Source organism: Aspergillus candidus (genome assembly GCF_002847045.1).
Source record: "Aspergillus candidus strain CBS 102.13 unplaced genomic scaffold BDW47scaffold_44, whole genome shotgun sequence".
NCBI classification, from domain to species: Eukaryota; Fungi; Ascomycota; class Eurotiomycetes; order Eurotiales; family Aspergillaceae; genus Aspergillus; species Aspergillus candidus.
This window is the reverse complement of record NW_020194049.1, coordinates 153,461-177,069: the sequence shown is the minus strand read 5'-3', so window position 1 is coordinate 177,069 and position 23,609 is coordinate 153,461. Positions and strand designations below refer to the sequence as shown.

Here is a 23,609-nt window from a genome sequence, read left to right as displayed (position 1 = left end):
AGCCCTCCTTCAACAAATAATATCCACGGTTGGCCGACGATAAAGTCTTCAATCCAGTATGGATTCTGGTATATTCGAGTTTGGTGGCGTATAATGTTACAAAGAAAATAGATGACAGTAAAACAATCGCCCATAAATCACTCGATTTCCTCAATTCTGGGCCTGCCGGCTCCAGAAGTCCCTGCCAATGGATTAATACCAAGACCAGCTATCTGATCTCCCAGCTCCAGCCGCGGTTCGTTCTCTTCGTCCGTTCCTTGGGCTCCAATTCCCCACAGTATAGATTTCTCTAACCAAGCCTCCAGACTTTCGATCAGAACGCGGACGTGGCCACGTACAATGGCGTCCGTCTCGTGGCTCTCCACGAACTGAAGCACACGTAGCATATACGGAAGGTTTCCGACGGTTGTGGGTCCACGATCATTAGGATTGCCGGTTGTATGATGCTCGTCTGAAAGAGAAAATCCGAAACCTAACGCACCACTTCCACGGGTTTCTCGGGCTGTGTCGATGGCTTTCAAGATATCAAGAAGGAGAACAACACTTGCGCGACGGAGGATTGCAGCTCCTTCTTCCGATTCTAATGTCAGTGTTGACAGAGCAAGGTCAACAGCGGATGCGACGATGGAAGGCCCAAGGCCGGCAATGTTGGTCTGCACGGCAGTGGCTAGTATGGACATTGCGGATGCTCTGACGCGCAAGTCATCCGGCTCCTCGTCAGAAGATGCGCCTGCCGCCCAAGCAGCAACGATATTAGCTGCATGTGCAGCTTTTTCAGGAGACTCGGATTCCGAGTCCTCTTCTTCCATGAGTTCGTCAGACGCAAGGGCGGGCGAAGACACCTTCCAGCCATCTGGCATCGCGATGTCTTTCTCACGTTGGCGCTCTTCACGCTCTTGTTGCCTTTTTTCTTTTTCGAGCTGTTGTTTTCGGCTCTTTTGCGTTTGGGGTTTGCGTGCCCGTCGTCCCGCAACGGCAACACTGCCCTCGCCAAGAATCTTTGCTGTTTCCCCCTGTAAGGCTTCACCGAGATCCTGTACAGTCCTGAGTAAGCATTCGCCAATCTTGAGCCGCTGGTCTAGAGTCATGCTCTCGGTCCTGTCCGAATAGCGATCGATGAGAATTTTCACAACTGTTCGTGGATGTCGAGAAGCCAGCACAGCTACCAACTTGATAGCGTTTAGGTATACGAATTCGTCGTTGGCTTGTGTTTCAGAGGAGTCCGTGAGGATGGATAAAAGCAGGGTGAGTGTGGATGGTACATCAAGGATGGGTGAGGATTTCGTAATCAGGTCAGAAAGAAGGGAGAAGCCCTCTGCTTGGACGGGGGGAAGGTCGGAGTTGAGATTGGTTAGTGCTCGTCGATGCGTCTCAAAATCTGAAATACCGGGAGCGGATTTCTCTTTGTCAAGCCCTTCTGGGCAAGCGATGTTGATTTCTATCAGCATCGACGCGGTTGTTGCCGGCTTTGCAAGTGACTGCGGGAGACTGGGGATCAATTGGTCTAGTTCTTGTTTGACACTTTCGAGACTTTCCAATATCTCAGGCGAGACGGAAAATTCAGGTGATGCGAGAACAGTGGACAGCAAACTGAATACTGCTGGCAATGATTCGTCCGAGTCTGTCGCGGTTGAGTCTTCATCCGGTTCGCTGTCGTCCTTACTGACGATGTTGGCCAAAGAAGACAAGGAAACCTGTCCATCTCGTCGATCTGCCGACTTATGATGCTGCGCGTTCACCCGGCTCAGTTCGCCACTGATGATCTGCTTGACAAGTATAAGCACTTTTAATGGACGGCGTGAAAGAGTGTCCTTGAAGTTGTCTAGCAAAGACTCTGCGAGTTTCGCATTGACAAGGCTCTGCAAAATATGATCCTGCCCCTCGCCTGCTGACGGGAGCTGTAAGTCGGACAACGAGCCCTCCTTAACTGATCGTTTTACCAGCCATCTTTCGCTCACATGAAGGAAAATATCGCCAGTCCGTTCTTCACTGTTGGGATCTGCACCCAGTAGATTGGCGAAGAGTTTGACTCGCAACTGTAGGGTGTCGATCAATTGGACAATGTTGTGTTGCTCGGAGTCTGCACTGCGCTTTATCAACGATACGCTTGATGTCGAATCAAGGCCATATGTCCAATCAACCCCGCCATTGTACAGTAGGTTGTCGGCTATCTTCTCTAGTGGTTGCACACCCACTGATATACCAAAGTATGTCTTCAATATAGTCATAAGTGTATCGTGAAATCTGTCATCCTGGTCGCACGCAAAACATGCCAATCCCCAAAGTGGGAGGATAATCGGATATACGACCCTTTTCACCAGTCCCGGGTTTGAATGTTGAAGAACAAGGGCTCTCAGGCGTTCGATGGCCAGGCTCAAGGTAGGGTGGTTGACAAGATTGTGCTGTGGTTTCCCATCATTCTTGCAATCTAAAGGCTGCATCCACCGTTTCGAGGCATCGTCGAGTCTTGCCGTCAGCGCTTTGAAAATAGGCTCCACGAATATCTTGTGCCCTATTGTGCCAACTGCTCCATAGGCACGCTTTCCCAGAATCCCATTACCGATAACATAGGCTGCAGTCCTCTTCAAATCAGGATCATCCCCGTCAAGAAGTGCCAAAAGCTGCGGTGCGATTGATGAAAAATAAACACCTGCATCCATCCCCTGCGGTACGGAAGATAGTAGGTGGGATGTTTGCATGATAGACTGGACGGTAAAGTGTGGCCCTCTAGACGTCTGGTCTTCGGGATTCTCTCCCAGTGAAGGGGAAAACTGCGACGCCAAAAACACAATCGTCTGCAAAACACCATCATCGCGTAAAGGGATGCGTGACAAAGCGGCAGATATCACGGACCTGAACCATGGCACCGGCTCTGCTTGGAGAAAGTTCGATAATGTCGGCAACAATACCGGGCTAGGAGTGCTGCAGTAGCTTAGTAGATACACCCGACAGACAAGGCTACCAGTACATACTCATCAATTACGGTTTCCAAGCCTTTGCGGTATCGATCTTTCTTGTCTTTTGGTAGACTTTGCGAATGAAAGGCTAATTCAGAGGCTGCACTGATTATATCACTCAGGATACGACCGCGAACGACGGGCTGGATACTTGGTCGGTCATCCAAAACGATGTTCATTAGTGTCTGTACTATAGAATCCAATAGTGCTTCATCTTGAAAAGTGCCGTGCGCGGGCTTCTGTTGCTGCTGAGCAATGACGCCAGGCGGTAGGACAGAAATCACCCTCTGTTGTAAAGGGATGCCTACTCCAGCTGAGAGTGAAGGGTAGATCCCCTCCAACGAAATCAAATCAAGGAGGGCATGTAGCATCCGACGCCGTTTTGCATCCTCTAGAGCTGGATCGTCCGGTACTTCAACGATTTGGGAAGCTTGCCCGGCATCATTGTCCGGGGCAACAAATGCGGTATGAACGGAGAACAAGATCTGCAGCGCTTTATGGACGACAACTGTTCTAATTGACTCATCTGAATGGTCAGCGGCTTCATGTCGCCCCAGTATCTCCAAGAGAGAGTTCCCTCGGTGTTTTTCAAGTTCCTCTTCGATAGAGTTAGCATGTAATTTGACGTTGTCTTGTAAAGATCTGCCTGCCTGGTTGAAGGACCGGGTTCAAGAACTGGCTTGCAGCGTCAAACGCCAGCTTTATGGCTATGGGTTCGCCCATATTAAACTCGGAGATATTTTTCAGTATTCTTAAAAATCGGCATGACTCTTATTTCCTGACTACAAGCTTGGAATCATGTACAGGATGGGTGTCCAAATCTCACCTGTGATCTCACCTTTCACTGCTGGGTGACATAATATTAGTCATCCCAGATAGATGCCGCTAGTCGAATACGGTTTAGTCATGTTCAGAGCACGATCTATCATGCTCTGATAATAGAACATCTACAGGCATCAATATCAATTCATTATTCTTTTCATATTCCTATTTTGATACTGAATAAGAAATGAGGAATGGGGCGTATTATCTTAGGGGTACACTCGCAAGAATTCAAAGACAGGATGTTCGTGTCAATCCCAATAATCTTACATATCACACCGGATGTATATATTTTGGCTAGAAATATTCTACGGAGACCAAAACAATTCAATTCAAGTACCAAATCTATGTCCTAACTAATTTCATGCATGACAGGCAAATATTACTGATTTCGACCATAGACTACTCACACCAGGCTTGACTTTGCAATTCCTCTATATTCCTTACATTGAGGGAAGCCGGTGACAGGATCTTTTGCTGAGTGGCCTGTTGCGTTTGTCTCCCAGGTCCTATTCTTTCTGCTGCGGAATTCACTGCTGAAATGACCTTCCCTTGTCCCAACAACTTAGGACATTGTATCTGGACGACGAAACAAGCGTCATCTACCCATGGGTCCACTCCATCGAAAACTCTCGGGTCGGATGGTTGGTCAAACAGGGTAGACTCCTTGGCAATCTTACAACGTGCTTTGCTTTGACATTAGATCAGCCCTAAGTTTGACACTAGGAGCACCATGCTGAGAAGTCAACCGTCCTATGACACAGGTAACATGGGTTGACAAGATGCGAATGCAGTGTTGCAAGGAAACGAATGCACTATTTGACACTGTGTTCCACATTTCTGGAGCAATGATCGATTTTCTTTGGATCGAAGACACTCTGTGATACGCCCCCGAATTGAGCCTGGGGAGCGGCGCACGTGTTTGATGCGTAGGGTTTACGGGCATTCGTGCAGCCCTCATATCACCTAGATTGCCCGATCTATTTTGGCTATGCGAGTCTTTCTCATATACCTTCGACTGCTCATGATGTGGTCTCTATGGTCAAATCAAGTAGCTTCTTGCCAACGAGCGATGTCAACGAATGAAAACCATCGGCGCTGTCGAGGATTTGTGAACATGGTATCTCGATGCCCCTTCGCCTGGGACTCTTTGTCGTCGAGCGTATTTTCGTGTCAAAGCCTGTCTGTACTTCATAATGGAATGAGGTCGGAATAGAGGAGGTCTCGCGGCAATTAGACCCTGGCCGGAATGGATAGTCCGGGATTGAAGTAGCTCAGCGAGGGAAAATCGTCGAGAGATGTTATTGTGGGTGAACCGGAATTTGACAGCAGTCGATCTCTTGATTAATTCAACTAAATTATGATTGTTAGCTAATCAGAACGGTAACCGTTGTTTCTCCATCCATCCAGATTTGCTCGATGCCAAGTATCGGTTGTGCTGACTGCTGACTAGATGACTACGCGGAGGGAGTCTAGACAACCTAGACTAGGGCTATATCTACTATGACGTCGACGGATCCGTGCATTACATGGGCGCAGGATGTGAAAGTCGAATTGTTTAAGCTTCACCAAGCTTCTCCTGAGCAGAATCAACAGAATTCGTACCATGTACCAAAATGGGGAACTGTGGAGTGGACACGGCCAGCAGGAAAGCCGATATGCGCCCGAATCTGCTGCCGGTCCACCCCCCGAGCTGTACCTTTGGTATTGACTGTTCAGGTACCGGGGATCCGGGGATGGCTATCCAAAAGGCATATGCCATTAACGCCCAGGGGGGAGGCGTCCATGGCACCGTCTGGGGCTGTACTCGGGCCCCCCATCTTGTAACAATTTTGATACAAACAACAAAGGTTTTCTGTGAGGAATGTCAGACCATAAACCTTAGCAAATCAAGGAAAGAAGCCACCGAAATTACTTACTCCATCGTAGACTAGTCCGTTCTACGGTGGGCGCAGATCGCTGACGGCAGAAGCGAAGAAAGCTCAGGGACTCTCAGTCTCGGACAAGAGAATTAATCTCTCTAGCCGCCGCCACTCTTTCTCCCTCTTGTTTCCTTTCCCCCTCCCCAGCTCCGTCACCTCAACACTTCCCCCCCCACATTGGCGCTAATCCTCCCAACTCCTGCATTTCTCGACTTTTTCACCCTTTTGGGTTGGGGGAGGTAAACAAAGGAAATAAACAATTTAGAGACCATCAATTCTGAGACATCCACGCGCCGAGATCTACCCTGGATCGGCATTCTACTATCCCTCGAATTCTCACCCCCGACATATCCCGCCTGGCCAGTTGACCGCATCGACAGCCTCGCGCAACCAACACGAGTTGTCAGCCTCACCAAATCCATTCCACCCAGCGCAAACCGTGCAGGAAAAGGTGGGACAAGCTGGCATCTATGGTCCTGTCAAGGATTTCTAGGTCGTCAAGATCACAAACTTCCCCGCAATAGTCCCGGAGCGCATCCCTCTCAACCGCCGCCAGCCCATGGTGGTGCGGGTACTGCGCTTGCAAAATGGCCGCCTTCGTGCGCGTTTCAGGCCCGCCGAATGGCAACTTTCTGATTGGATACCCTGGTATTTCTGCGACTATGGTGAGTTTGCGGTCGTTGGGGTTGTTATCGTCCCAGGGAAGAGAGCGCCTTGCTAACCCACACCCCCCGCGCGTCAGCCTCGTGTGGAAGGTAAAGTCGAGATCAGGCCTGGTGTCGGTATTACCGCCCCCGTCAACGTGTCGCTGGTCACCATATCCCTTCATCGTCGCGAGACAATCCATCCCTCGGCCGACTCGTTGACTAAGAGACGGCTTGCGCCGCCCCGAAAGGAGATCACGGATATCGTGGGCAAGGAAATGCTCCTGTTTCGCTGCCCGGCTGGTCGAGAATACGAGGAGGTCATTTCGATGGACCTCCCTTTCGTCCTATTTATCCCGTTCGGGCGCGGTGGTCCCGATGCCTCCCGACGAGTCCCCCCGGCCAGTCTACAGCTTCCCAGTCGCACGGCCGAGACTTACTACGAGATTGTTGTGATGGTTCAGCAAGGACATTCGGAGCAACGGAAGTATGCGTTTCCGGTCCCCATCGCTCGGTACGACACGCTGTCGACGTTCGGAATGTACAATCGCCCAGAGTCAGCAGAGCGAGTGTCGGATCATTTGGTGACGCTGGGGATATCGCTCCCGCGTTGGTCCTACGGGCCGCTCGACCCTGTGAGCGTTTACGTCAAGCTATCTCCCAATCCCGAGTGGATGGCGAAGGCTAGAAAGGTCACGATCAGCAAAATCACCATCGGCATCGACGAAGAGATTATATACAACCACGAGGGCGATGAGCCCCAGCGCAAAATCAAGACACTGACCAAGCGGACAGAGGCCATTGGTGTCAAGATGCCCCCTACGGGGTACCTGACCAATCTTGGTCTCGTATTCCCAGCCAAGGACATGCGAGATGCAGAAGGCATCCTCCCCAGAGGGAAGGCGGCGTTTCCGACGTATGCGCTCAGCGGGTTCACTACCACGGCCAGTCTCTACAAAATTGAATACTATTTAACCGTGAAGGTACGGCTGACCTTGGTGTAATGGCTGTTATAGTTGAGGAGGTTCGTTTACATTGTGGCTAATTCATATGGGAACAGGCACATCTCACGTCCGCGAGAGACATCATCATCCGACAGCCGATTGTGGTCTGCCCACTCGATCATGCCGGATGCAAGGAAGAAATGGAGGCGATTGAACAGGCAGCGCGCGATGCAATCCATGTGAACCCCGACAATCCGATGTTACCATTACCTTCGATAGTGCGGCCGGCCGATAACAACGCCCTTCGTCATCTCGGGGCGGCGATCGTGGGCAACCAGAAGAAGCCCCTGATCGATTGAGCGCGATGCGGCACCGGATGGAGAGAGGTCAGATATACGCGATGGATGTCAGAATTCGCTGCGCATGTCACCTTCTGACAGCTTGCGACCACACGACAGACACACTAACGCTTTATGAATGCATGGGACCCGGAGTTTTGTTGTTGCATGGTGTTCGTGTGAGCCTTTATTGCGTGTTCTACTGGCCCGGGGGTTGGCTTTGTTCGTTTCCACGAAGAGTCCCGTTAGGACCAGGGGCGGTTGCTCCCTAAATGATTCCCCAGTACTTGGATTAATGTGTAACATTTATACTTGAAGATGCTGTATGTGTAGTCTGTGTATTGCCAGTCCGCGACGGAGTATGTTCTGATTCTTTGTAGTGTGGCATGATATTTGCCTTGTAGAGATCCCACAGCCCAGGTCAGCTCTTGGATGACTCCCGTAATTTGTGCCTATCGCGTCCACTCTGCAAGAAGCTTCATCCAACTGATCGAGGGGGAGACTATTTCCCGATCTCCAAGAAACCCATTGCTAGACTCAGGGTATCCGGATCCAGGTCGTGTGTTTGTCGACCATCGCGCCCATATTTCTGCAGACAATCCTTGAGGATCGAGAGGATCGTCTGATACTGCGAAGACGAAGCACCGTAAGTGTTTAGAGCATTATTTAAGCTCACGGAGATCTATATATCAGCGGGGTCAGTGAGGGGCTGTTGACAGTGTGCAGTAGTGGTGATAGCGCACTTGAGAGAGAATTTCATTGTAATCAGTGTCATTTCCAGCCGCGCACATATCCATGAGAAGTTCCTCTGGCAAAAGATGAAATCCCCGCCGTTAGATTACTCGACACGAAGGTGGAGCAGGAAACAACATTGAAGCGAACCCCGCGAGATGCACCGTGGATGACTTTGGCCGATAGGCTGATATGCTCCAGCACGGACCACCGAGATTTTTTATCGCGCATCGTTATCAATCCAGCTCTGCAGCGCATCATCGTTGCTCACCTTCCCACATTCCCTACCGCACTTATTACACTTATCGCGGGCTTTATATTTCGGGGTTAATATCTGCGACCGTCAAAATGGCCGACATAGACGAAGCGGCCATTCACATGCCCTCCAATGACTCCTCCGCGCACATCGACGCTGACCTCTCCGACGAGACGCAGGACTTCCGCATGCTGAACCACCTCACCTTGTTCGTCCCCCCATATTTCCCAACCCTTCCCTCCAGTGGATATTAGCTGACAGAATTCAGCCTCACAGATGGATCCCAAGGCAGTCTCCCCAAACGCGGGGAAAAGGACTTCGAACCGAACCCGACCCTCTTCCAAGCCGACATCCTCTCCGCGTCGCGCCAAGCGATGCACAATGCCCTCGCGTACCCCCGTCTGCATCACCCCAGGAACCAGGTCATTGGAATCTATGCGCCCGACGGACCCGCGCCCCCACCGCTCGCGCAGCCGTCGAAGCAGATGGACACCGTTCTAGAAGATAACGACACCCAACCGCAACAACCAGAGAATACCACAGCCACAGCCGGGGATGCTGGGCCCCCCAAAGCTACAGGGGCGGAGATGGGCGTCCCCGCAGAGTCTTGCGTCTACGTGTCGAACCCCAAGGGCCAGTACTTCAAAACGATCGGTCGCGCAGATCGGTGGAACCGCGTTTGGCTGCTCCCCGAGGAAGCCTTGTACCTACTTGAGCGAGGCAGCTTGGACATCAGATGGCCGGTATCGTCGACGGGGTGTCCCGGGGAGAGTGAGACGGCGGATTCGGGGATACCGATGAGCTTGCAGGCTGCGTATGCGTGCTTCCTTGGACACGGCGGTTTGAATATGGAGAGATTCTCTGTGTATACTGGGCTACGGCGGTTGGGATACACGCTTGTGCGCGCCCCTGGGTGGTACGATGATGCCGATGAGGGGGATTGCAGTGCAGAGGATGCTCAGGTGCAGTCGCGAGGACCTGGCTTGGCGGGGGTATTTGGTCGGTTCATGCAGTGGCTGTCTGATTCCCCGCCTTGCCCTGTGGCCGGACCTCTCGCTGGTCTTGGAATCCACCGCAGCTATGGTGGGTAGTGCTTTACAGTCCCTGACTTGCTTCTCAGCTAATTTTTTTTCCCGTTTAGATGACATATACCGCAAACTGTCCATCATCCCCTGGCAAGATCCTACTGCCCCGCGGTCTGAATCGCGCCCGACATCCCCGCCATTCCGCGTCGTCTTCCACGTGTACAAGCCTTCTACTCCGTTCCGCAAATCCGCTCCTCCAGCGGCCGATTTCCGAGTCGCTGTCGTGAATGCCCGTGAAACCGCCGTGCCGACACTGGCGCAGATGAGCGCTCTGCTCGAAAGCACGCCGCTGGACCCTCCCAAGGGTCCCAGGATGGACCGGGTTCTGTCCCTGCGGCTACGGCAGGGTTACCGGAGTGTCATCTTGGCCGTCGTGGACCAAGGTGTCGTCAGTTATCTCCGGGTTGCCGACTCGGCGTTCGGCAAGGAAAAGCTCTACAAACTGCAAGGGCCGAAGCCAAATCAGAAGAGGGGACCTCCCCGACCTCGCTCGAAGGGACGTTGACACCCACAAGGTCCAACGATATAGATTACTGGAACGAATCTTGACACGAGCACTGTGCCCGTGAGACTCTCAAGCATGTCCCCCTTGGAATAAGGTCCTCATATCCATGACAGTGGGATGAGGGCCGAATAGGAGGGGTTTGCACCGTGGGCTGATCTGCCATCATCTTTAGAACGACCGCCTATATGTAGAGGTGGCCGTTGATGCTCCGATGGCCAAGCCGTGGCTTGCGATTGTCTTCACTGAGACTTTTGGACAGAAGAAAGGTAACCATAGAGGTAACCGAGGCCTGCCAACAACACCGTTGGAGGCACTTGGCAAGCAGAACATGTGTATATAATTTAGGATTAATCAATATAATCCATACCTTAACCAACGCCACGCTGTAGGATATTCCGACCGAACTCCACCAAATGTACAAAAAGGAAATCTTTCCCAAGCATTATCCAGACTCGCATCTCTTGTCATCGTTTCGCGTAATATCTGTAAGAATCATTATCAGTCAGATGAGAACCCTCCAATTCAAGACCCGACGCCAGGAAATACGCATACCAATCACGTATCCAGATAATCCGCAGCCATCAACAGTTCCAGACACAACTCCGGGGGAATATCCATATCCGGCACATTGGTCTGATTCTTGTTTTTGAGGTTGTAGCAGAGGTACTCGCAGACCTTTTCCAGCACCAGGCCGCTCATGTTTTCGAGGACGCAGCGCCCGGTCACAGCTTCGGAGAACCTGCCTGTATAGCATCATTAGCATTTTTTATTCCAAAAGGAGAGAGGGACAATGATGGAGAAAACGAGAAAAAGCGTACTCGACGGATCCAACATGCGACGGATTGTGCCTGACACGCAGGCGGTGCTTCGAGGCACGATGAACTCGAACCCATCCCCTGACACGAGAGTGACATATTCTGAACTTCCGGGGGTGGATTCCATGGTTGTGGCTGTGGGTGTGTAATTGAGACGGAGTGAGGTCAGGGTTGAAGTTGACGGGCGATCCAAAAGGCGGAAAAGCGGGGATGACTCGGCATCATAACGCGGTTTCTGGCTGGTTAGTGCGGCCGCTTCTTCTACTGTTACTACTGTGTCTTGCTATCAACCAACGTCATTTGGGATATACTTCATAATTATGTTAATCTAATCGCAAGGGGATCTAGTTATTCTTTCTCCCAGTTCACGACTCGTCGCATGCCTCTTGTATGATTCCACCGACAGGTCTACGAGCTGGTCAAACCATCCATTGGATCCATTGGACGTGTACATCTACTTTGTAGAGAGCGTTATAGAACCCCAATATCGCGCAACATGCATCAATTACGCATATTCTGCCTCCGCAGCGGTCTACCAGCCATGCGCCCATCATCATCACTTCTTCTCTTCTCGGCGCATAGGACACCCCCAGCCAACGCGCAAAGGCGCGCATTCCTCTCAACATCCCCGAACAACGCCCAATCTGCAACCTGCACGTCTAATCGACTCTCCGGTCGAACATGCATGATCACCGGCGGGTCATCCGGCATCGGATTTGCCATCGCGGAACGTTTCCTGCGCGAAGGCGCATCGCGCGTCATCCTAGTCGGTCGATCGTTCGATCGTTTAGCAAATGCTGCTGCCCGGTTGGAGACCCCGACGCGGACTGCTGGGGAGGACAGCAGTACTGACGATGTGGCGACCCGCGCCCCAGAAGAAGATCGTGAACTATGTCCGAGGCATACACCTCCGACGGAACCGTTATTGCCCGGGTCGTTGTTTGAATCGTCGGAGCGTCTCCACCTGCTCGTCGGTGATGTCTCCGATGCTGGATCCTGGAGTCGTGAGCTCGAAAAGGCAATGGTAGGTCTTCACCATCAATTTGCATGTATCGTATATTGATATCCACAGCAACCCGTCGACATCCTCGTCAACGCAGCCGGGATCTCCAACTCCAACATCCTCCCCCGCACCGAACCATCAGACATCTCATTAGTCCTCCGCACAAACCTCGAAGGCGCCCTGCTCACCTCTCGCGCGCTGGTCCGCGCCTCCATCCGCAGCAGAGTGAAGATCCGATCCGCAGCCGCCTCATCGGCGGACGCCCGTCCCCCTTCGAAATGCATCATCAACGTGTCGTCCCTGCTGGCGCTTAAGGGCGGGACGGGCGCCGTCCCGTACGCGGCTTCCAAGGCTGGTGTCCTTGGGATCACGCGGTCGATGGCTGTTGAGACGGCTGAGTCGTTGAGGGATGTGTTTGTAAGGTCGAATGCTATCGTCCCGGGGTATATTGAGACGCCTATGATTGCTGGTACGTTGTTTTTCTTTCCAGCTTTTCCGCTACCTAGCCACTGTTTTTTTTTTTTTTTTTTTTTGTTTCACTTGGTATGTGTTGGGACTAGCTGACCACCCTGCAGATTTCACCGAGATCCAGACATCCAAGCTTAAAGAGTCTATCCCGCTTCGGCGGTTTGGTCGCCCCGATGAAGTAGCTGATGCGGCGGTGTTCCTGGCGCATAACGAATATGCGAATAACTGCGTTCTGAACCTGGATGGGGGGCTGAGCGCTGTTTGATATTATTATACAGGCTTGCTCATCCGTCGGAGCTCCAAGGTCTATACCTTGTGTAATTGTACTATAGTGAAGTTGTCAATCGATAATTGCCTCACATGCAAATGTTGCAAACTGCTTAGTAGTACCGGCGTCGGCCGTCACTTATTCTATTCCAGAGACCGTAATATGTATGATACAGACGAAGGGAAAATTTTAGAAGATGGGGCTGACAAAGAGAAAGAAAACATGCAAGATTGGGTGACGACCCTAGAAACAAAACCTTCAGATAAGATAAACATGCCTGTGTACTCCGATTTAACTCCTCTCCACAACCCCGTTCAATCATCAATGAGAATCGCGCCTCCCGGTGCTTCGTCCAAGACGATCGGGTTCGCGCCGTCGCCGTCGGCTACGGACGCGCTGGCAAGGCGTTTGGCGCGATCGTCTCCGTTCGCGAGTCCTGCCTCTTCCAAATTGCGCTTCCGTTTTCCGGGCCCGGAGGTGCCGTTGGTATGCTCGCTGACTTCAGGGGCTGGCTCCGCCTGTGTCTTGGGTTTCCGGGGGATTTCAGGGATCTTTTCGAGGGTGATGGGCTTTTGCTCATCGGATGGAGAGTCGGTTCTGATGAGCTGTTAGTGTGTGATCCGGTGGGTAATGAATCACTCAGGAAACTCACTTCTCGGCCACGTGAACGACAAGTTCTAGGTTCACACGCGGCTGATCATCATCGTCATCAATGACCGTGATGAATCCGTCATTTTCGACACCAAGATCTGACAGCTTTTTGGGCAAATTGTCCTCTATATCAGGGTCGTAAAACGTGCCCAGTTGGTTATTGATCGAGAATTCTTCACCGTACCCAAGCTGTAGACGGAGAATATCTTCCACCAGGTCCTGGACGGTGGCGCGCTGGGGATCAATTCTAAGTCGGCCCTGGGCAACCGAACAGACCGGGCAGTTTGGATTCGGAGGTTTTAGAGAGTCGGAGTTGATCGCGCGGGCGCCAGAACGCTCGAGGAATACCTATCTGGTGGTTATTACAAGTCGCAATGGATGGAAAAGAAGCCCGTATACCATTTTCGCGTTGTCATACTCCCCTCTGAGGACCTTCATAGCCTGTAGAACACAGAGCCCGGCGATCATTGCATTGGTAGTCGCGATCGCTGGGATGATATTGCCAGCCATTTCTGCGCATTACGTTAGCGCGACCTTCTAGACCATCTCCCAGGGAATACGGAATGGGCTCACGCTTTGTATCGAACTTTGACTTGGGGTCGATCCCGAAAACGGAGGCTCGTAGGTTGGCACAAGCGGTCACGAAGTCCAACGTGTCAACATCATCCTTGTCGAAAACCAGGATAGGCTTCACATCTCCGGTGGGCAACGCCTGGAGACTCTTCAATCGTTTACTGAGTCGGTCCAAGCTGGAATCTGGTCAGCAGTATTCCACTAGATGTGAAAGGCACAGAAAGGAAACCGCACCTGTCTCGGAAAACAACGAAATCTTCGGCCAACGTCCACTCCCTCTGGTCCGTTTGGGAGATTGTCGGGTCGATGGAGGAAGACTCCTGTTCCAACGCCGCCAAATCCAACGGCTCCGGGGCCTTGCGGGTCTTCCACATGTCTTCCATGCCCCGGAGGCGGTTGATGTCTTCTTTGAAGATCTTATCGAAAACCTTCCCAGCAAATTCCGGGGTACCGATGGACTGACGAATTTCCTTCAGAGCCAGTGCTTCCTGGCGAAGGGTTTCAATCTCTTCCTCTGGGAAACGTTAGCCACAACCACTCCAGACTCTGGGAAATCGGCTGGAACTGACTATTCTCGGCATCTTCCGAATGATCCAACTCCTCCGTCTCCTCCTCGCTGGTCCCGAAAAGCTCCCTGGAAGGATTAGCATGGAGCCGAAGAGAAAATGATACCGCGGCAACTCACGGAAAGATGTAGCTTTTCGCCCAGACAATGCAGTGGATGGGCTGACTGGGTGTACTGCGGATCGTGCAGACCGGGAAGGATTTTGGGACCTCTTTGGAATTGCAGTCGTAGCACTCTGTCTGGCCCTGCTGGTTGTCAGCCCGACCGGCCACCCAGAGGAAACAGGAGGAAGTGCACCCACCTTTTTGATGACCTGGACCTGTCCGTTAAACCCCGTTGTTCCACTCTCAATCAACGGCACATCGGCCGCTAAGCACATCCGGTTGACATGACGGCGCGCTTCCAGATTGTCGAGGGCATTGAAGACGGCATCGAACCCCCCAAACCAATCGACATTGAAGCGGGCATCCTTGATATTCGCATGGTAGGCTTCTAGTTTTGCGCGCGGTTGGAACTTGTGCGCCGCTTCTTTCGCAACCTAGAGAACTCGGCACCCATCCGTCAGTCATCTAGCTAGGTCGGGTGGGAGTTATGTGTACAACGGTTGCGGAAGAAGCAGGGGATCGGGTAGACGGAGACGACGCACGATAGCTTTTGGTTTCTTGATGTGTTCGAGGCGGAAGAGGAATTGGCGATTGAGATTGCTGAGGTCGATGGTGTCGAGATCGATGATGTGGACTTCACCGAAGCCGGAGAGCAGGAGACATTTGAGTAGTTCACAGCCGATCCCACCGGCACCGACGAGAAGAACACGGGACTAGACGAAGGAGACATTAGAACATGTTCAGAAGCTCGAATACAATCATTCCGTCAAAAGAGAGACGGCCATACCTCTGCAATGCGCCTAGAAAGCGTGCCGACGGAGCGCTTCAGGTAAGTATCGCGCGGCATGATTGCGGCGACCACGGGGGAGCTTGGAGCAAGTACGGGATGGAGAGGACGGTAACGAGAGTCAAAAGAAGTCGAACGGCATCGCCAATAGGTTGGAAAACTGCAAAGATAAGAATTGAAGAGGGAGAAGAGGGGAGGGGGAGAAGGAAGGAAAAGATGAAGTTGAAGATGAAGTTCAGCTGGACTGAAGGAGAAAGGTGGTCGGCCTGGGGTTTCAGGCCACCGCGATCATGAGAATCCGAGCTGACAATGACGGCATTTCTCATCCTCACTCATTCGCTTCTCTTCCACACTCCACTCTCCCCATCGATTCTTTCTTCTGATTCTCTTCTTTGATTCTATATTCTTCTCTTGTCCTCTCTATTCTACTCATCAACTTCATTCTCCTTATCTGGCACGCGCGTGCATATCACCACCGACTCTCCGTCGTGGGATCTACATGAGACTATACTACACTCGGCCTACTTACATATCACCTGCATCTTTCCTGAGCTTGGACTATCCATCCATGTCCTCTCCTGATATCTTCTGTCATCTATTTCGGTCTCCCAAGATTTCCAAAAAAGAATGCGGCGCACTGGACGGCTCCAACATTCTCTCCTGACATTCCAGGCCCTTGCTTACATAACAGCCTCTCAGCAAAGGTTGGAAACATGAACGAATGAACGAATGAAAGAATGAACGTGCTGAATCTTCCAAGATGCTTGTCACCACTGTTCTTCGCCCTTGGTGGATCCTTCTCCCTTTGTGGATTGCCATTGATCAAACCAGCTGGTCCAGCGTGCGATTGACCCTGATCGTCTGGAGTTAATTCATTGCGACTACTTCAAACGGTTTTCCCGTTGGTTCCGGTCGTGGAGAACCCAAACTCCCTGCGGGCCCAATAGAGTACGCTAAACCAGTCCCCCTCCTTTTTTTGACCGTTTTTCCTTATCTGTTTGTTTTTTTTTTTTTTATGATTTTTTTGTGTTCGTGGTTCTTTCGTTGTCGACGAGAATTGTTGACCATTCGGGTTGATCGTTTTCTTTTCTTTTTCTCTCCCGTGTGTACCCCCGTCAATCTCACTGTTGATTCGACAGATACTTGTTGCGCCGTCCAATTGCTCTCTTCGCAACCACCGTCAGATCGTTATCGGTGGTATCCCCCCCTCCCGCCATGTCCGACGATGAAGCAGACCCCGAGTTGCTCGCCCTCCTTCGCAAATCCCTGGGGTTAGGTAGCGGCCCGGCCAATCCACGAACGGCAGAGACAAAAGTCCTGGAAAATGCGCAGCACGTCTTCGACAATGCCATCGATGTCGCATTGAGTCCCATCAAAACAAAGGAGGCCGCGGAGACCATCTGGCGCCTGATGCAGAAGAAGGAATACTCGACGGAAACCTGGTCCGATCATGAGCTACACCCGCAAGCGAAGGACGAGGGCACGGTCGCGTTCATCTTCACCATGGATCTGCTCAATTTCAGCTTCTGGTCCGAACTTCCCGAGGCCGAACGGTTTGCGATCGACTATCGCGGGAGACGCTGGACCGGGTACTGGAGCTTGGTGGCCGCCCTGCAGCGGGCGTTGGATGAAGGTACGGATCAGTGAGAGGCGGTCGGTTGCAACAAGGATGGTTGACTTAAGACTCGCAGGGATCCCAATTACGGACCCCGAATTCTGGGTGAACGAGGAGGCGTGCCCCGACGAGAAGCTCCAACATGTCTTTCGGTCCGCGACAGAAGAGCCGATCCCTCTGTTCCGAGAACGAGTGGACTGCCTGCGCGAGGCCGGACGGGTTTTGTGCAAGGACTTTGAGGGCAGTTTCCTGAACTGCATCTACAACGCCAACTATTCGGCGGCAGCCCTGGTCAATATTTTGGCGGAGTCGTTCTCCTGCTTCCGAGACGAGTCCTCCTTCCATGGACGCAGGGTCCGACTGTATAAGAGAGCGCAGATCCTCGTTGCCGACCTGTGGGCGTGCTTCAACGGTGAGAGCTTCGGCGAATTCCACGACATCGAAAAGATCACCATGTTTGCCGGTATGATGGACCCACGCCCATGCTCCTAAATTCGTGTCTGATGAACATCTAGACTACCGAATCCCCCAAATCCTCCACCAACTCGGCTGTCTGGTCTACTCTCCGCCGTTGACCAGCCACATTCGCGACCTGAAGCCGCTGCCCCACGGTTCGACCTGGGAAGTCGAGCTCCGTGCCACCAGCATCTGGTGCGTCGAGCTCATCCGTCGCGAGATCGAACAAAAACACCCCGGGTCGCAGTTTCGAACGACGCGCCAGGGATCGATGGACAAATCCAATACCCTGTCGCCGGAAGACGACCCCGCGAGGAAGTGCTCGACCCAGAAGCACTTCAAGCAGAAGAGCGTCCAAGAGCACAAGACCTCGAGCGTGAACGCCGTCCTCATCGACTTCTTCCTGTACGACACCATGAAAGAAATTGAAGCCGACGGACAGGAGTCGATTCCCCACCACCGCACCAGAAGCATCTGGTATTGAAGTTGTCCCCTAGGGACACCCGAGATCGCACCATCTACTCTGGTCCACCACCAGACAATGGCTTTCTTTCCCATTCACTTCTTCACTACTATACCCTCGCTATTTGTCCCACTTTCCGTTTCCATAGATAGACATCACTGCTGTCCCTGTGCTGGCCACTAGGACTGTCGTGGTGAATTTTAAGAGGCACACCGTGCGGATCGCTTGATTAGCCGGGCCTCGCGCTCTTTCTCTGCAGTATAGAATACAGCAGGACTCTCATCCAATACCGATTTCGAACGGTAAAAGAACAGCATTAATAGAGAATAATATTCGTACTAGTAGATCAGGGTATCATTCTGAGCATATGGATCCCTACGGACTAAGACGTAAGTCTTAAGCTGCACTCTTCATCCGCCCAATCCGAGCCATCACATCAGCCCGCCACTCCACATAATCCTCCCGCCGGTCCTCACTCAGATAATCCACCCGATCCTGCATCATGGTCCCTAGACCCGGAAGAAGGCCCTTTCTCGAGTCGCCCTGTAAAAGAGACCCTCCCATGGTCTTCTGCCGCTTGCTTCCGTGCGGCGTATTTACCCCTCCCTCCTCTCCGGAAGCATACTCTTCGTCCAGGCTCGCTCCCTGCGGGATGTTCTCGAACCACTCCTGGCCGTTGGCCCAGCCCTGCTCCATGATCACCGCGATCCACTGCTCGACGTTGTCTCGGTGTCGTCGGTCGGTGGAAGGTAGACTCAGGCTCGTGAGCGCCGTCTGGCGCATGTCCCAGAACGTCTTCTTATCCAGTTTCGGCGCCTCTGCTGTCTCAGCTCTTTCGGCTATCGGGTTGCGTCTGCGCGCGAGAACCAGAAAGTATAGCGCTACGAGCAGGGACTTGACGAGCTCCTGGAACTCCTCGTCTGTTTCCTTGTCCTGTGTGATTGTGATCGGCTCGATGAATGCGAGGACTTCCTCGTCGAAGTCGTCGGAGCTGGCTTGCGAGATGAAGTGGAAGATGGAGGATGTGCCGGCGAAGATGTGCGGCGGGAGCTCTCGTGAGACGGGAGGTCGGGACCAGGTGCTTGTTCGCGGCGCGGGCGTGGAGAGCGTCGTGCACATGGTGCGGATGGACGTCATCACCCATGAGGGCGCGTCGGCGATGATAGTCGAGGTGGAGAGCCCATGTCGGCGGGGTTTGAAGGATTTCTGCGGCGAGTGTGATGCTCGCGGCCTGTCGGCGTTCGTTACTGGCCCTTTGAGCGGTGTGGATTTGCTGGGGGTGTGTTGTAGTGCCCGCGGGGTGGCCGTTTCTTGTTTCGACGGAGTGCGCGTCAATCGGGGTTCTTTGATCGGTGTTGATGGGTTGGAGCCGGCACGCGACGGGGTCCCTGGGACGGAATTGCTTCCGGATCGTTTCACGCCCGTTCCACCGATAGACTGGTCGAGGAGCTTATATAGGTTCTTGTAGGCGCGTGGCGGGCACGGCGGATGGCCTAGTAAAGGGGGGAGGTTGAGGTTGCGACTCAGTCTGGAGATTGTAGAAGAGTATCTTTGTTAGAATCGTCTGGGAAGTTTGGGGCTGCCAAGGTCAAGTGAGGTTGGACATACCTCCGACACGCGATCTCTGAGCAGGCAAAGGGTCGCGCAATCTCCTCCTCTGGTCGCAAGCTAGACGCAAAGCTCCGCGACTGTGCTACTAGAGAGAGGGCTAAGCTGACGAGCTCTGGAGGTAGATCATTTGCGTGCGTTGGCACCAGCGTGGCCAGCGCCTGTTCCACTGGTCGGTTGTTCATTGCCTCTGGTGGGAAAAGAATGTTTAGGAAGAGAGCTGAAGGTGCAATCGACACCAGTAGTGGTATATCCACTAAGTAGCTTCAGTCAGAGCCGATCATCAAGCCAAGGAGTGACTAGTTCCTATCAACGTAGTCAATGTCGGTCACTGGTCAGGTTGAAGAACAGTCGTAGATGAATGGAAGAAGCGGGTCTCTGATAATCAGTTGGGCTAGACCGGTTCTGGACATCCCTTGGCACGGCAGGTACCTTGACTATTCGATGCCTCTCCAGCGGAGGTCTTTGAAAGCAATCCAAAGTTGTATCATTCAGGGTTATCTGTTTGATATGATCATCCACCATTTGGGGATACTGGATATGGATAATTAATTGAACAATTGGATAATTACTCAGCAGCACGTGCCACCGGCCTGGATCCGCGGGGAATCGCCCGAAACGGTTTAGCGCCACGGCCTTAGGCCAGCGACGGTGACGATGGAGACCGAGAACCTCAGGCCTCCGACTCTCTTGTTTCTCCCCCTCCACTTCATCCAGATCGACACTCACTTTTCAATCTCACCATCTGGTCGTGGTGTCACTCTCGCTTCATATCATGTGCTAAACTTGGGAGATCACACACTATGCCGGCCACCTTCATCGCGTGTCTCCATCTCTAGGGGTCCTACTCCGCCACGTCCCGTCTCACTCGCCCGCCGCAGATGTCGTGAGAGTACTACCTCTAGTGTTGGGTAGATCTCGAAGACGTGGATCCGGATCATAGACGGAGGGATGAACATGTCCATATTACAGTCGACTGGCACCGTACCAACCTCCGCAGTTACAAACACCTCATTACTCGCCGCGCAATCTCTCGGCAACTCCACCGCTCGTTTCTCCCTATCTTCCTACCCGCGCGAACTGTTGACACTGCCGCTTCGGGGCCTCTATCAGGCGGAGACTCTGGCATTCTCGACGATCCCTCGACAGATTGCCGGGATGGCGACATACCTTTGGCGCTCAGGGCCGGCCACGGGGCCAGGGAGTGACGCCGTGGCGGCCACAACGCAGGCGGTTGCGGGAGCCGCGCAGGACGGAATGGCAGATGCCGCAGACTCGGGTTTGCATTTTGCGGACTTTTTCCAGGCGGTCGTGAAGTTCAGCGGGCTCTTTTCTTATTTGACCAGTCGCTGGTCGTTGGCCTGCTTTACCGTGGTATGGTCCTCCCCCGTGGCTATCAAAGTCGTCTGGTTCGCTACGAAGGAAGATGCTTACTCTGTTAATTAGGGCCTCGTCTTGAATAGAATCACCATCTACGCATCCACGCGCCGCCATCTCAACCTCGACTGGCACCGACGGCTCTCCTTACGCATCATCCCCATCGTCCTGTTCATAACCCAGATCTTCACACTACTCCGCGCCATGCGATGCCAGTCCTCCCCGGATTATCCCCTCATGCGCTACGGCACTCCCGGAAAGCGACTCTCGCTCGACCATGCGGGTGGCGGGGGCTTTCTCTACTCCCTCGCATCCACTCTGATACCGTGGGAAGCAGACGACCAATCATGCAGTGCGGTCCATATGTCTCGTTCGGTTAATTCCACCGATATCCCCTATGGCTCCTTTAGGTTCTTGTGGCCGGTATTTTTACGCCTCTGTCTAAGCCACTTTGTCGAAACATTGTCCTGCGCGCTGCAGGGGAGGGTGGTTGTCACCGAAGCCGGCATGTCAATCTTCGAGCATTCCCTGGCCTTTGCCGAAGCAGAGTCGACCATCTCGCAATCTCTTGGGCTGGGGCTGTTTGGTCTCCCCAAGGCGAATATTTCCAAAGCCGATTCCGGTGCATCCAGTCAATCGGCGCTACATCTACTCACCCGGGCTCAGGTCTTGGAACGCATGAATGTGACCCCGGAGCTACTCCTCATTGCTCTGATATCCTGTTGCAACAGTTTGACATCGAACATTCTGGATGTCTTTGGGAAGCAGAGCCGGTATCGTTTGCTCAACACCGGTTTCTGGGGGTTTTGTTACATGTCCGCGATGGCATGGGGTTTGATGAGCGGCGGCTCGGCAGGGGCGGAGGATTTGGTTCTCAAATTCCCCACGGTATGCATCGTGGGATTTGTCCCGCATCTTCTCATTTTGCTGGGGATTATCATGTGCGGGGTGATTTACGGCGTGGCTCTGTTTATTACCGCCTTATCCCTGCCTACCGACGGCTCCGAGCCCCTATCTGTCCGACAACGACTTGCTCTGGCCCACGAAAACATGCAAGGGTCCACACAGATGCACAGCATCCGCCTGAACAGGCATGATGACTTTTACACAACGCTTCTGAGGATCGGATACACCGTCCTCACGGCTGCCAGTGAAGCTGTATTTCTCAACGAAGGCCAAGGCGTTGTTGCGCGGAACATGACGTGGCTAGAAGATGAGAGACTATCAGAACTCGAATCCCTCAGGAAGACCCACCCGTCTCGACCTAGTCACGATAACACCACGGGAATGGCTTTGGAGGGTCAAGACGCGATCGAATTCGCTATCCCGGAAGCACCCTCGGAATGGGAGAGTGGATATGGGAAGGAGAGAAAGATCGAGAAACCGAAACATGGCACTCGACCCGCGCGATCTCAGATCGACCCAGGTGTAGGCGCACTTCGAAGCGCCGCCAGGTATTACCACGGCTTCTCTTTCTTCCGCAGCATCTTCTATCTTCTTCTCCGGTGGATTGCCTACGGGCTTGACAAGTTGTTAAGCAAGTGCGGCATCAGTCGCCGACCACAGTGGTTGAAGACAATCCTGGGAGCGCGCGTAAGAGGGCCGCAGGAGGCTGTCCGCGCCCGCCGTGGAGAATCCCTAGACTTCTGGATCCTAGACGACGACGGGGGGTTAGAACTGCCCAGCAACCACGAATTTGACGTGGAAACGGAAATGCGGAAACGGGAGCGCTTGAGTCTAGCCGACTGGGAGCAGTCAGACGAGCGCCGGCTGGACGAGAAACTCTACAACTGGTGGAAAGCCGGGGGCTCTTGGGGCGATCAAGACCAAACGCCTGACTTTGCCCCACCCAGCGACGACTGGGACGACACAACCAGCGTCGTGTCAATGTCGACCACCACTGACTCGGAGTGGGAGGATGAGTCCGACGGGCGCCGCACACCCACCCAACAAGACCCGTACCCGGGCCGCTTCTCCCGCGAAAGCACCCCGCCCCAGGAACCGCTCATGGACATCAGTTCCTTCGCCCGTCTCCTCGACCCACGAGACCAGGAAAGCCGACAGGAGGCGCGCATCCTCGCCGCGCACCTCGCAGCAGGCCAAGACGGACGCATCATGACCCGCCGCCAATACCAAGCGCAGGTCGAACGCGACCGAGCCAAGGTCCTGCTCTCCCGAGTCCAATCCCAGCGCTCAGGCCGCGACAAGCGCAAGCCCACCCCCGAAGAAGAATCCGAGCAACTCGAGAAACTCATCCTCTCGCGCCGGTCCGAACCGGCAGCTTCATCTGCCTCCGCGTCCCACGAACAAACCTGGGAATCGGGCGCCTCCGGCCTCGGCCCCAGTGGTCCCCCTTGTGTAGTGTGCCAGACGAGCCCCCGATCCATCATCACCTGGCCGTGTCGCTGTCTGTGCGTGTGCGAGGACTGCCGAGTCAGCCTTGCTATGAATAATTTTGGCAGCTGTGTTACTTGCCGCCAGGAGGTTGGGGGGTTTGTACGCTTATGGGTGCCGTAGATTTGTTTGTTGTACATGTCTTCTTATCTTCGTCTATTACTTTACATTAATCAATGGTTTTACTATAATTTTTTCGTTGCTTATATATTGCATTTGTTGCTATTATGTCGCTGAGTAGAGTTGAACAAGCCTTG

General features: G+C 53.1%; 11 protein-coding genes across 11 annotated transcripts; 6 read left to right on the top strand and 5 right to left on the bottom strand.

The window, feature by feature from the left end:
• Positions 1 to 46: 46 nt before the first annotated feature.
• BDW47DRAFT_110164 (RTP1/Tango6 family protein) lies at positions 47 to 3,730 on the bottom strand. Its single transcript, XM_024813656.1, has 3 exons — positions 3,608 to 3,730; positions 2,973 to 3,555; positions 47 to 2,922 (listed from the first exon to the last, which is right to left on the bottom strand). The coding sequence occupies exons 1-3, from the start codon at positions 3,678 to 3,680 to the stop codon at positions 138 to 140; spliced, it is 3,441 nt and encodes a 1,146-aa protein (XP_024669645.1). The 5' UTR covers positions 3,681 to 3,730; the 3' UTR covers positions 47 to 137.
• A 920-nt stretch (positions 3,731 to 4,650) lies between these two features.
• Positions 4,651 to 5,084, top strand: BDW47DRAFT_110162 (uncharacterized protein). The gene has a single exon (XM_024813655.1). The coding sequence runs from the start codon at positions 4,771 to 4,773 to the stop codon at positions 4,993 to 4,995; it is 225 nt and encodes a 74-aa protein (XP_024669644.1). The 5' UTR covers positions 4,651 to 4,770; the 3' UTR covers positions 4,996 to 5,084.
• A 762-nt stretch (positions 5,085 to 5,846) lies between these two features.
• BDW47DRAFT_110159 (arrestin C-terminal domain-containing protein) lies at positions 5,847 to 7,944 on the top strand. The gene is made up of 3 exons (XM_024813654.1): positions 5,847 to 6,366; positions 6,444 to 7,328; positions 7,406 to 7,944. Exons 1-3 carry the CDS (start codon positions 6,289 to 6,291, stop codon positions 7,646 to 7,648), a joined length of 1,206 nt encoding a protein of 401 aa, XP_024669643.1. The 5' UTR covers positions 5,847 to 6,288; the 3' UTR covers positions 7,649 to 7,944.
• A 15-nt stretch (positions 7,945 to 7,959) lies between these two features.
• Positions 7,960 to 8,490, bottom strand: BDW47DRAFT_110158 (uncharacterized protein). The gene is made up of 2 exons (XM_024813653.1): positions 8,371 to 8,490; positions 7,960 to 8,309 (listed from the first exon to the last, which is right to left on the bottom strand). Exons 1-2 carry the CDS (start codon positions 8,422 to 8,424, stop codon positions 8,130 to 8,132), a joined length of 234 nt encoding a protein of 77 aa, XP_024669642.1. The 5' UTR covers positions 8,425 to 8,490; the 3' UTR covers positions 7,960 to 8,129.
• A 130-nt stretch (positions 8,491 to 8,620) lies between these two features.
• On the top strand, positions 8,621 to 10,240 carry BDW47DRAFT_61107 (tRNA-splicing endonuclease subunit SEN54 family protein). The gene is made up of 3 exons (XM_024819427.1): positions 8,621 to 8,823; positions 8,884 to 9,698; positions 9,757 to 10,240. Exons 1-3 carry the CDS (start codon positions 8,708 to 8,710, stop codon positions 10,203 to 10,205), a joined length of 1,380 nt encoding a protein of 459 aa, XP_024669641.1. The 5' UTR covers positions 8,621 to 8,707; the 3' UTR covers positions 10,206 to 10,240.
• A 299-nt stretch (positions 10,241 to 10,539) lies between these two features.
• Positions 10,540 to 11,197, bottom strand: BDW47DRAFT_110156 (elongin C). Its single transcript, XM_024813652.1, has 3 exons — positions 11,024 to 11,197; positions 10,758 to 10,948; positions 10,540 to 10,688 (listed from the first exon to the last, which is right to left on the bottom strand). The coding sequence occupies exons 1-2, from the start codon at positions 11,145 to 11,147 to the stop codon at positions 10,761 to 10,763; spliced, it is 312 nt and encodes a 103-aa protein (XP_024669640.1). The 5' UTR covers positions 11,148 to 11,197; the 3' UTR covers positions 10,540 to 10,688; positions 10,758 to 10,760.
• Positions 11,198 to 11,561: 364 nt separating this feature from the next.
• BDW47DRAFT_128017 (SDR family NAD(P)-dependent oxidoreductase) lies at positions 11,562 to 12,756 on the top strand (the record flags this gene model as incomplete). The annotated part of the gene is made up of 3 exons (XM_024816795.1): positions 11,562 to 12,044; positions 12,093 to 12,492; positions 12,599 to 12,756. 3 exons carry the CDS (start codon positions 11,562 to 11,564, stop codon positions 12,754 to 12,756), a joined length of 1,041 nt encoding a protein of 346 aa, XP_024669639.1.
• A 256-nt stretch (positions 12,757 to 13,012) lies between these two features.
• On the bottom strand, positions 13,013 to 15,839 carry BDW47DRAFT_61042 (E1 ubiquitin-activating protein ubaB). Its single transcript, XM_024819425.1, has 10 exons — positions 15,440 to 15,839; positions 15,195 to 15,365; positions 14,850 to 15,086; positions 14,669 to 14,793; positions 14,553 to 14,617; positions 14,218 to 14,497; positions 13,984 to 14,159; positions 13,810 to 13,922; positions 13,412 to 13,758; positions 13,013 to 13,356 (listed from the first exon to the last, which is right to left on the bottom strand). The coding sequence occupies exons 1-10, from the start codon at positions 15,497 to 15,499 to the stop codon at positions 13,074 to 13,076; spliced, it is 1,857 nt and encodes a 618-aa protein (XP_024669638.1). The 5' UTR covers positions 15,500 to 15,839; the 3' UTR covers positions 13,013 to 13,073.
• Positions 15,840 to 16,361: 522 nt separating this feature from the next.
• On the top strand, positions 16,362 to 18,278 carry BDW47DRAFT_61064 (queuosine 5'-phosphate N-glycosylase/hydrolase). The gene is made up of 4 exons (XM_024819426.1): positions 16,362 to 16,387; positions 16,579 to 17,072; positions 17,131 to 17,517; positions 17,570 to 18,278. Exons 2-4 carry the CDS (start codon positions 16,655 to 16,657, stop codon positions 17,992 to 17,994), a joined length of 1,230 nt encoding a protein of 409 aa, XP_024669637.1. The 5' UTR covers positions 16,362 to 16,387; positions 16,579 to 16,654; the 3' UTR covers positions 17,995 to 18,278.
• An 84-nt stretch (positions 18,279 to 18,362) lies between these two features.
• BDW47DRAFT_110141 (uncharacterized protein) lies at positions 18,363 to 20,060 on the bottom strand. The gene is made up of 2 exons (XM_024813651.1): positions 19,582 to 20,060; positions 18,363 to 19,501 (listed from the first exon to the last, which is right to left on the bottom strand). Exons 1-2 carry the CDS (start codon positions 19,764 to 19,766, stop codon positions 18,370 to 18,372), a joined length of 1,317 nt encoding a protein of 438 aa, XP_024669636.1. The 5' UTR covers positions 19,767 to 20,060; the 3' UTR covers positions 18,363 to 18,369.
• Positions 20,061 to 20,283: 223 nt separating this feature from the next.
• Positions 20,284 to 23,530, top strand: BDW47DRAFT_61032 (putative ubiquitin-protein ligase (Asi3)). The gene is made up of 2 exons (XM_024819424.1): positions 20,284 to 20,955; positions 21,028 to 23,530. Exons 1-2 carry the CDS (start codon positions 20,533 to 20,535, stop codon positions 23,473 to 23,475), a joined length of 2,871 nt encoding a protein of 956 aa, XP_024669635.1. The 5' UTR covers positions 20,284 to 20,532; the 3' UTR covers positions 23,476 to 23,530.
• Positions 23,531 to 23,609: the final 79 nt, after the last annotated feature.

Excerpts from the sequence above, each read along its gene's own strand:
- BDW47DRAFT_110164 (XM_024813656.1), bottom strand. The coding sequence starts at position 3,680 with ATGGGCGAACCCATAGCCATAAAGCTGGCGTTTGACGCTGCAAGCCAG. Across the intron at positions 3,556-3,607 it reads GAACCCGGTCCTTCAACCAG|AGGAACTTGAAAAACACCGA; the intron begins GCAGGCAGATCT and ends ACTCTATCGAAG. Across the intron at positions 2,923-2,972 it reads TTGGAAACCGTAATTGATGA|CACTCCTAGCCCGGTATTGT; the intron begins GTATGTACTGGT and ends AAGCTACTGCAG.
- BDW47DRAFT_110162 (XM_024813655.1), top strand. The coding sequence starts at position 4,771 with ATGCGAGTCTTTCTCATATACCTTCGACTGCTCATGATGTGGTCTCTA.
- BDW47DRAFT_110159 (XM_024813654.1), top strand. The coding sequence starts at position 6,289 with ATGGCCGCCTTCGTGCGCGTTTCAGGCCCGCCGAATGGCAACTTTCTG. Across the intron at positions 6,367-6,443 it reads CTGGTATTTCTGCGACTATG|CCTCGTGTGGAAGGTAAAGT; the intron begins GTGAGTTTGCGG and ends CCCGCGCGTCAG. Across the intron at positions 7,329-7,405 it reads AATACTATTTAACCGTGAAG|GCACATCTCACGTCCGCGAG; the intron begins GTACGGCTGACC and ends ATATGGGAACAG.
- BDW47DRAFT_110158 (XM_024813653.1), bottom strand. The coding sequence starts at position 8,424 with ATGGATATGTGCGCGGCTGGAAATGACACTGATTACAATGAAATTCTC. Across the intron at positions 8,310-8,370 it reads ACAATGAAATTCTCTCTCAA|ATCTCCGTGAGCTTAAATAA; the intron begins GTGCGCTATCAC and ends GCTGATATATAG.
- BDW47DRAFT_61107 (XM_024819427.1), top strand. The coding sequence starts at position 8,708 with ATGGCCGACATAGACGAAGCGGCCATTCACATGCCCTCCAATGACTCC. Across the intron at positions 8,824-8,883 it reads ATGCTGAACCACCTCACCTT|CCTCACAGATGGATCCCAAG; the intron begins GTTCGTCCCCCC and ends GACAGAATTCAG. Across the intron at positions 9,699-9,756 it reads TGGAATCCACCGCAGCTATG|ATGACATATACCGCAAACTG; the intron begins GTGGGTAGTGCT and ends TTTCCCGTTTAG.
- BDW47DRAFT_110156 (XM_024813652.1), bottom strand. The coding sequence starts at position 11,147 with ATGGAATCCACCCCCGGAAGTTCAGAATATGTCACTCTCGTGTCAGGG. Across the intron at positions 10,949-11,023 it reads TCGCATGTTGGATCCGTCGA|GCAGGTTCTCCGAAGCTGTG; the intron begins GTACGCTTTTTC and ends GATGCTATACAG.
- BDW47DRAFT_61042 (XM_024819425.1), bottom strand. The coding sequence starts at position 15,499 with ATGCCGCGCGATACTTACCTGAAGCGCTCCGTCGGCACGCTTTCTAGG. Across the intron at positions 15,366-15,439 it reads TTTCTAGGCGCATTGCAGAG|TCCCGTGTTCTTCTCGTCGG; the intron begins GTATGGCCGTCT and ends TCCTTCGTCTAG. Across the intron at positions 14,498-14,552 it reads TTCGGAAGATGCCGAGAATA|AGGAAGAGATTGAAACCCTT; the intron begins GTCAGTTCCAGC and ends AACGTTTCCCAG.
- BDW47DRAFT_61064 (XM_024819426.1), top strand. The coding sequence starts at position 16,655 with ATGTCCGACGATGAAGCAGACCCCGAGTTGCTCGCCCTCCTTCGCAAA. Across the intron at positions 17,073-17,130 it reads GCAGCGGGCGTTGGATGAAG|GGATCCCAATTACGGACCCC; the intron begins GTACGGATCAGT and ends TAAGACTCGCAG. Across the intron at positions 17,518-17,569 it reads AAAGATCACCATGTTTGCCG|ACTACCGAATCCCCCAAATC; the intron begins GTATGATGGACC and ends ATGAACATCTAG.
- BDW47DRAFT_110141 (XM_024813651.1), bottom strand. The coding sequence starts at position 19,766 with ATGAACAACCGACCAGTGGAACAGGCGCTGGCCACGCTGGTGCCAACG. Across the intron at positions 19,502-19,581 it reads TCAGAGATCGCGTGTCGGAG|ACTGAGTCGCAACCTCAACC; the intron begins GTATGTCCAACC and ends TACAATCTCCAG.
- BDW47DRAFT_61032 (XM_024819424.1), top strand. The coding sequence starts at position 20,533 with ATGAACATGTCCATATTACAGTCGACTGGCACCGTACCAACCTCCGCA. Across the intron at positions 20,956-21,027 it reads CGTTGGCCTGCTTTACCGTG|GGCCTCGTCTTGAATAGAAT; the intron begins GTATGGTCCTCC and ends TCTGTTAATTAG.